The sequence below is a fragment of the Polistes canadensis genome, unplaced genomic scaffold (genome assembly GCF_001313835.1).
Source record: "Polistes canadensis isolate GaletaPanama2010 unplaced genomic scaffold, ASM131383v1 scaffold_488, whole genome shotgun sequence".
NCBI lineage: Eukaryota > Metazoa > Arthropoda > Insecta > Hymenoptera > Vespidae > Polistes > Polistes canadensis.
Genome location: NW_014570035.1, coordinates 5,569 through 13,790, shown reverse-complemented (window position 1 = coordinate 13,790; position 8,222 = coordinate 5,569). Strand labels below are relative to the sequence as shown.

The 8,222-nt window shown below is 27.9% G+C and overlaps 1 protein-coding gene across 2 annotated transcripts; it reads left to right on the top strand.

Annotated features, from left to right (window-relative positions):
* Positions 1-500: 500 nt before the first annotated feature.
* LOC106792592 lies at positions 501-6,036 on the top strand. Of its 2 annotated transcripts, none has more exons than XM_014759062.1 (3): positions 501-669; positions 3,500-3,763; positions 3,844-4,831. In XM_014759062.1, the coding sequence occupies exons 1-3, from the start codon at positions 624-626 to the stop codon at positions 4,239-4,241; spliced, it is 708 nt and encodes a 235-aa protein (XP_014614548.1). In that variant the 5' UTR covers positions 501-623; the 3' UTR covers positions 4,242-4,831. The 2 variants fall into 2 exon arrangements, with proteins under 2 accessions (XP_014614548.1, XP_014614546.1); XM_014759060.1 differs by lacking the exon at positions 501-669 and adding an exon at positions 1,837-2,561 and having other exon boundaries at positions 3,844-6,036.
* Positions 6,037-8,222: the final 2,186 nt, after the last annotated feature.

Genomic DNA, 8,222 nt, shown 5'->3' with positions numbered 1-8,222 from the left:
TCATCAATTTTAATTACAACTTACATTAATAATAAGCAGTCCTGAACTGAAGTAAGTACGTGTCCAGCACGGGCATAAGGTCCAAGCACGACAACCCATCCTTGCAGTGCACACCGTAGTGTGCTCATTAACGCCGCGACTATTGAAGTATTACAGTGCAAAGTACAAATTCCTTTCAAGCAAAGTACAAATTCCTTTCAAAAGATTCAATAACCCGAACAGTAGTAAGATCTGGAATCATTTTAATGAGAGTCTAAATTGTTTTATTGCTCGAAATAAAAGAAATATGATGTTATTTATCATTTGAATTGTTACACATTAATTACATAGATTAACATTATTAAACGAATCTCCACTATCATATTGAAATATACTTATTTAAAACTTGTTTCTTTTTCTTACGTTTTTATCTCATAATTTTTATCATGAGACTCATACGTCACGAGTATTGATATCACGTATATAATATACAGCAAACATTACAAATTTCTCCAGTGTGGACTATCGGACCGACTTGCAAACATTGGTGAATCTGAGTTGATTTACGACAACATGATACGGCACTCTCTTGGAATATTATTTCAATTTTAAAATTCGTTTTCTATTTTTTCCTTTTGATCACTATGGATATCGTATATAAAAAGTGTTTATTTTTAATTGCATTTGGCTGTAAGTAATACAATTACATTATATTATTTTATATTTCAAAAGATTTTTACAATTTTTTATATGATCAATGATAATTTTCATATTATGAAATTTCCTCTATCTTTTTGCATAAGCAAAAGAAATAGGCATTAACATATGCTCCTTTTCATGCCAGGAGAGTTTCTTATATGAATCATTTTTTCGTATATTTATATATAAAAATAACAGAGATATTAGAGATGAATAGAGAGTAATTATCTTTACATGCGAATAACACGAGAAAAAATGATCGCAATGATGTGTTCGTTTAAGTAATTTTAATTCGTTTTTTCGTACACTATATAAATATCTCATCATAACATTCGTTTTGTTATATTTATATATATTTTACATAATCTTGAGAAAAAAAATTCTTTCAACTATTAGTTCTCCTCATTATTATAGAGAATAATGTACTTATTTCTTTAAAATTTTTTAATACGATTGAAAATAATGAAGATATTAAATATGGACAGAAATAGCACTGCAATCTATATTTACTGTATATGATATTTATAATGTACGACCAGGTGTCTTCAACTGCATAGGTTTTCCAAACAAATCTTTCAAATACCATTCTCTTCCTTTCAGAGAAAAACTAAATATATATCGCAAAGATTTCATACAGAATGCATTCCTCTAAATATAAAAATCATAATTAATTGTTTGTATAGAAATCAATATATTAACAACAAAATTAGTCTTATGAAATATAAACGTTAATCTAAACTCTCATCTTTCCATCAAAATCTTATAAGATTATAACACGATAAGCATTTACTAACAAATAAGTTTTCCAGTTAATTATTTTTATGTTAAATAATTTGATTATTTTCCTTTATGTATTTTTAATGTTACAATCATTAAATTATAAAATTGAGACACGCGAATATATATATATATATTCGCAATAACGTTACGTTAACCTCCGCAATCATCTTAAAAAAAGGTTATCAGACGTTGGAAAACCCAAGCGTCATTTATAACTCTATTTATAAAGAAATTTGAATTTTAGAAATATGTTCATTTATATATGTAATTTGATATTCTATAGGATATCAAAGTATTATGTTCGATGCCTAGGAAAAATTTTTCAATTTCCGACTTCGTCTGAAGGCTCTTCACATTCATAGTAATGCCGAGGATTTACTAGTAATGCCTGATTTCCGGCTTTGACAGTAACATTTATATATATCTAATATATATAAATCTCGTGTCACTATGTTTGTCTGCGATGGACTCCTAAACTACTAAACCGATTTTTATCCAGAGTCGTGCACAAGAATCTCAAGAACAGCGGGACGAACGTCTGTGACAGAATCTTGCGAGAATAAGAGCGGCGTGTGAACAACACATAGCTACAGCACGAGTACAAGAACGACAGAAACAGTGGACCAGCCGCTCATTAACACGTGCATCATTTGTTCGTCTTGCGTTCGAATATGCACCAGATATTAATTACTCTGCGCATCTAAAAATTGCTATCGGCGCAATGGATAAAATATGTCAATATTGTCAGGCATTAAAATTTCGCAATAAACCACTAGGCATGTGCTGCGCATCAGAAAAACTTGTACTGTCACCTCTACCCACTCTGTCGGAACCTGTACTATCGCTTCTTGCTGGCGATTCAGATGATTCGAAATTATTTTTGCGCACAATACGCAAATTTAATTCTTGCTTCTAAATGGCGTCTTTTGGGACAACTAAAATTTGCGATCCCTCATCCGATGGACGTAATTTTGAAACTACATTCAAAATACAAGGCCAGGTGTACCATAAAATTGAGTCATTGATGCCAATGCCAAATGATAATCCGAAGCTTCTTCAAATTTATTTTATGGACAGTTATGAAGAACGCGTGACAACTCGGTGCGAGTATAATTTCATTAAACAAGCAGAGGAAAGAGAAATTGTGATTTTGTTGGAAAATTTTTTAGAGTTAGTTTTAGTTAGCTAGAGACAGGTTAATCAAGAATATTGTGCACCGATTAGTGCTGAATTAAATTAAAATTAACAAAATCCCTAGCCCGACAGCTTTTCACTACCTACTTCCTGTATAAAATTAAATGTTACATGTTATCAACTAACAACTTTGTAACTTACTCATTTGTTACAAACTTGAATGTAAGATTAATAAAATCTAAAATTCTACATTTTTATACCGACTATTACGTTATCGTATTTATTCGTAAATAATAATTTCATTGTATTGAATAGTTTACTATAATATGAATTAACGTATACTTTAGCCACAGCAACGCGTGGCCGGGACTGCTAGTATATATATATTTTCAAGATATGTTATATTCTTACATATATTAATATCAATTTGTTTAAATAAAATCTAGTAATATACTGAATCTTACAAATTTTTCATATCGGTATACGTGTATATAAAAGAAAATTCTTTTTCTTATCATAAAAATTGAAAGTATTTTTATGAAATAAAACAAATATATATATATGTAATATGTATAATAGATTAATAAATTATTCAATCAGCGAATATACGACGCGTCTTGTTCCAAGAAATCAGAAACCAGTTTTTATTTAGTAAGACTATAATACGCCTTTGAACTCGAAAAATAATATTATTTATAATGAACGAAGAGAGAGAGAAAACAATTATCATGATAAGATCAATTACAAACAGTAATGTTGAACTAGTGACTTACGTGTTAATCTATTAGCTGATAGTATAAAATCTTGTTATTTTAAAGATATTTTTATTTTTTACTTTGTGGACGGTTTATGTAAGAAACTTAGTTGACAAATGATCAAATACTTAAACAATTGTTTCGTTTCACAGATTTCTTAATGTTCATACCTGCTTCAAATATAAAATTATTATCAACTGGTTGTTCAGCACCTCCCCAGCCAGAAAATGGTTATTGGTATTTAGATAAATATCAATGCTTATTGCTAGAAGGCAATTGTGACGTACAGGAGGGTCAAATATTACCATCTGGTACTATTTTAATTTATAACTGTTTTCCCGGATACGAAGTAAGCCAACCTAATTATACATTATGTCTTGAAAGAGAAGAATGGGAAAAAATTCCAGTTTGTACTGGTAAGATTTAAAACTTTAGTTTTATAACGACAATTCTTTACTATTCAATCATTTTCTTAATGATTCTTATATTATTTTAGACATACGTTGCGAACCATTGGCTTCAGCATCAACAAACGCTGATTGTACATTAAACGGTCAACGAGTATCTTGCGAATCACCTGTTTTATTTGGAACCACCGCTAAGTTGAGTTGTCGTGACAATTATCAGGAAATTGAAAATTCTCAATCCGTACAAGTAGATCAAGTTATATGTAACAATAAAGGTAAATGGGAACCAGAACCAATGCGATGTATAAAAAATACAGTGTCTTATAATACAAATATTCTTGTTAAGAAAGGCACCCTAAAGTTTCAAATTATTATTGAGAGAATTAACCCTTTTTGTGAATTATTGAAAGTATTGCCTGACAAAATTATAATTACATATAAAATGGATGCTTGTAACTCGAATAATTCTTATATCGATGTTAAATGACTTACATTATTTTTATTTTCTTACTTGTTTACTTCTCTTATATTTACAACATGATTATAATATCATGATTATAATATACAAAACAAACATAACAATTAACCGAATAAATAAATAACTGTAAATCAACGATCAGATACGATTCTCAGTGCACGGTTTGAAGCAAATATATTATGATCAAATTGTGCTTACTTAATGGTGCAATCTAAAGATGGATTATACTTTGAATTATATAACAATAGGTTCTTACGACAAGCACACCTATTTGTGGTACATTTAGATTTGTATGCAGATTTTCTGAAACCCTGCTCAATACAAAAGGATCGTTTTATTGCTGTTTGACGTAAAGATATTTTTGCAGCAAGGACATCTTCTGTAACGTTACGGAAAGTCGTTAATGTGTACATTAAGTAGGTAAAATGAGGAAAACTTTTGGTTCCACACGTTGACAGAGCAATTCAGTTAATCTACAGATTAGCTAGTTAATGTACACATTGACGGCTTTCGAGCTTTAGCGGTAACATATATAGTCCTAGTAAACAAATGCACATTGTTCTTTGTTGATCACACATAAAACAATTAGTAAGCTCGAACATTTTCGATACTTTTCTTGGCTTTCAAATGTCCTACTTCATATTCACATGACATATTCACATCCAACTTAAAACGCTTAAATTTTCGAAACTATTTCTTCAATTGTTTCTCATCCTGCATACTAACTGACACAAATGGTTATGTACCAAGCATAATTTCTTTCAAATTCCAAATAACTATATACTTATTTATACACATTAAATCCTCAATTAATGAAAAATTGTATAAATATTATTTTTCTGATATATAGAACAAAGTATTTTTTATTTGACAAATAATTTTCTTCTCGATACATCTGATTCGTCAAATTATTGTTACGTAGTAATTAGATCAATAATCTCCATAAACTAAATTTGGAACTTAAGAAAAAATAAACCACTATACGAAGGGTTAAACTTTTCCTTATATTCGCATATTCGTTTACACACATGATATGAGAAAATGAATTATATATATTTTTAATGAGTATAATAATTTAAACTAATGTTTTACAAGTATAAGATCTTTAAAATATTTCAATACTTTTTTTCGGAAATATAAAACAATGCAATAATCATATCACTTTGGGGTCTAAATATTTATATTTTCGAAATAAGTCATAATATTTGTTGCCAAATGAATTGCAAAAACTAACAGAAAAAAAGAGCAAATGTATATTTTACACATTGCTAGAGTTAAAATTTGTGACGTCCTGCCATGTTTTCTATTAAAAATATCAAAAGATCCAACCTACGCGATAGCGTTTATCTTTATCTTTCTTAAGGGAAAAAGATCAAACAGTTAGTATCATGTATACTTCGCTTATTATTACGTGAGGTGTAGATGTCGAATAAAAAAAAAAGATACACGAAATATTCAAAAATAATAATTTTATATGTAAATTTGTATGTGAAATCATTTTAAATTAGCTATAAGGAATACACGAAATATGCAGCAAATCGTCTCGAGTTGTTTGATAGGTCCCAGCAAAAAAAAGCCTTGAGCGCAAAGGGTTCAAATGTGGTCAAATGGTTCGTATTTCTTAATTCTTTTTATAGTGTTCAAAGTTATTTGTTTTCTAGTATCTATGTGTACAGATACTTTGAAGCCTTGAGAATCGATAGCCATTAATTTTCTATATCATCTGTTATTATAGGATAGTATAATCCCATGGGGTGTTTATGTGTATTTGCATTAAGAAGACAAATAAACGGTCCAGAATAAATTGTTCGATGTCAAGCCATTTTTTCATTTAACATTACATTTGCTACTTTTAATGTTTCCTCTCATTTATTGTATCAGTACTTAATAATCTAATAATTCAATAAAAGATAACATTTCTTTTTATATTGTTCTTCCTTTTCTTCTTCTCTTAAAGAATTGTTTATGTTTTAATTGATAATATTTGTAAATTGTTGATTTATCTAGGAAAATTAAAAATTTTTTAAATTAAGGGAAACCTATATGTAGGATCGAATCCTGACCATCTGATTGCTAGGGAAATACACTAATGCTTAACTTAAATTTGACCTTAAACAATATGTTTTATTACCATCTATTACAAAACAACATAATACAATAATATTTATCGTTAACAAAATAAGAAGAAGCAAACAATATAAGAACATAATTATAATACATGTGCACACATAGCCTGCGCATGGCTTCACAATGATTACATTTTATAGTTTTATGGTGGTTGAGTATGTATATAAATGTCTTGGTATTTTATTGTTAATTTCGATCAAAAAATGTTAAGACATTGAACGCCGACTTCGCGTTATTACGTGATTATTTTTATAATATGTAAGCATTTTTCAAACATTGATATATTTCACATTCCACTGTTTATTTTTTTCTGCATTTGCTTAATTACTAGCAAGCCATAGATAATATTCTGTGCAAAATCAGATCTACAATTGTTCTGTACAAATTAATTTAAAAGTCAATATTAATACAGTGTCGTTCAATGCGTTAATTTCAATCTTACATTAGTTATAGACTTAAGTACTAGGGATCAGAAAAAAACTAAAAAAACTGGTCTTATCGTAACTTATTTTAACGGCTATGTAAACGAAGATGTACAATATTTACAGTTGAATAGCAGTAAAATGCTTCTGGTAGTATTAATCCAGATTTCTAAGTTTTTGCAACATTTCTGTCATTTATGAAAAATCTACACTAATCAAGTTTTTGACATTGAATAATTTAATAACGTTTGTTACGTTTTTCCTAATTAATTTAATAATAAAATTACCAATTCTATATATATTTGCTGTCTTACAAATGTTTACATTGCTATAATATATTTAATAATATGTTTAATTCTAAAAATTTGTATGCAAGATCTCAAACATTTTTTTTTAAATTGTCTAATATATTCTATTTAGCGGTTGTTGATCATATACCAAATGATATACCCATAAATTATAAATAGTCTAATTAATAGTTAATAGCACAGTATTTGTATACGATTGTTAAAATATTTGTTTTTAAAAAGACTTCAAAATATATAAATTAAAATAACCATAATTTTTTCAGAAATATTAATATTCTCTAAAACAGCTAAGTAGTTTGCTGTTCATAGTTTCTTACATATTGATTGTGATAAAATATTCTTATTTTATTGTAAAAATAATCATTTTACAGAAATGATGCACATGATACTTTTCTGAAATTTAAAGAATTTCTAATTAAAGAAAATTATGTTAAAGTCGCCATTAAACTTACCAAAATTTATATTTTTGATTTTTGTTCTTAAATATACACAAAAGTGTACATTTTTTTCATTTTTTTAAAAAGTGTTATTTATTAATCTTTCAAAAATTCCCAAAACTTGTTATTAGTCTGAAGCCTCAAGGCTTGCTTTACTTCTTTATGATACCTAGCAAAATGAAGTTATATTCATATAGTACATTATTCTCTTTAAGAACCCTGACACGTGTATATGTGTACACTGAGTTATTTATTATATTAAAATTTGTCAATGGAGAAAAAGGTTTCAATCATTTTCGTGTAGATTCATTGATTTCCAAATCATTTTATCGTCGCAAAATCTTTCATTTTTTAACATAAGTAAAGTAAAGAATATAAAACAAGTTTAATCATTTTCTTTTTGTTTTGGAAAATTTTTCGTTCAGTAAGTTAAAAAAATTTATTATAATGCAGAATGCCCCATTCAGATATTAATTCTTCTGAATTCAAATAAAGACGTCTTATCCACTCTTAGTAATTTTTTCAAAGAATATTTTTTATTTTTCGCCAAGATTTCAAATGATACACGAAAATTTAATAAAAACAATTCTTTGTTTTTTGTTTACTGAGGCTTACACCAGATTCCATAAAAATAAATATAGCCAAGTTTTGTAATATAATGACGTATAATTTGATCGTTTTCTTTTAAAGCATCCA

Coding starts and splice junctions, on each gene's coding strand:
- LOC106792592 (XM_014759060.1), top strand. CDS start 2,375: ATGGCGTCTTTTGGGACAACTAAAATTTGCGATCCCTCATCCGATGGA. Junction 2,562..3,499: donor AGAACGCGTGACAACTCGGT/GCGAGTATAATT, acceptor TTCGTTTCACAG/ATTTCTTAATGTTCATACCT. Junction 3,764..3,843: donor AAAAATTCCAGTTTGTACTG/GTAAGATTTAAA, acceptor ATATTATTTTAG/ACATACGTTGCGAACCATTG.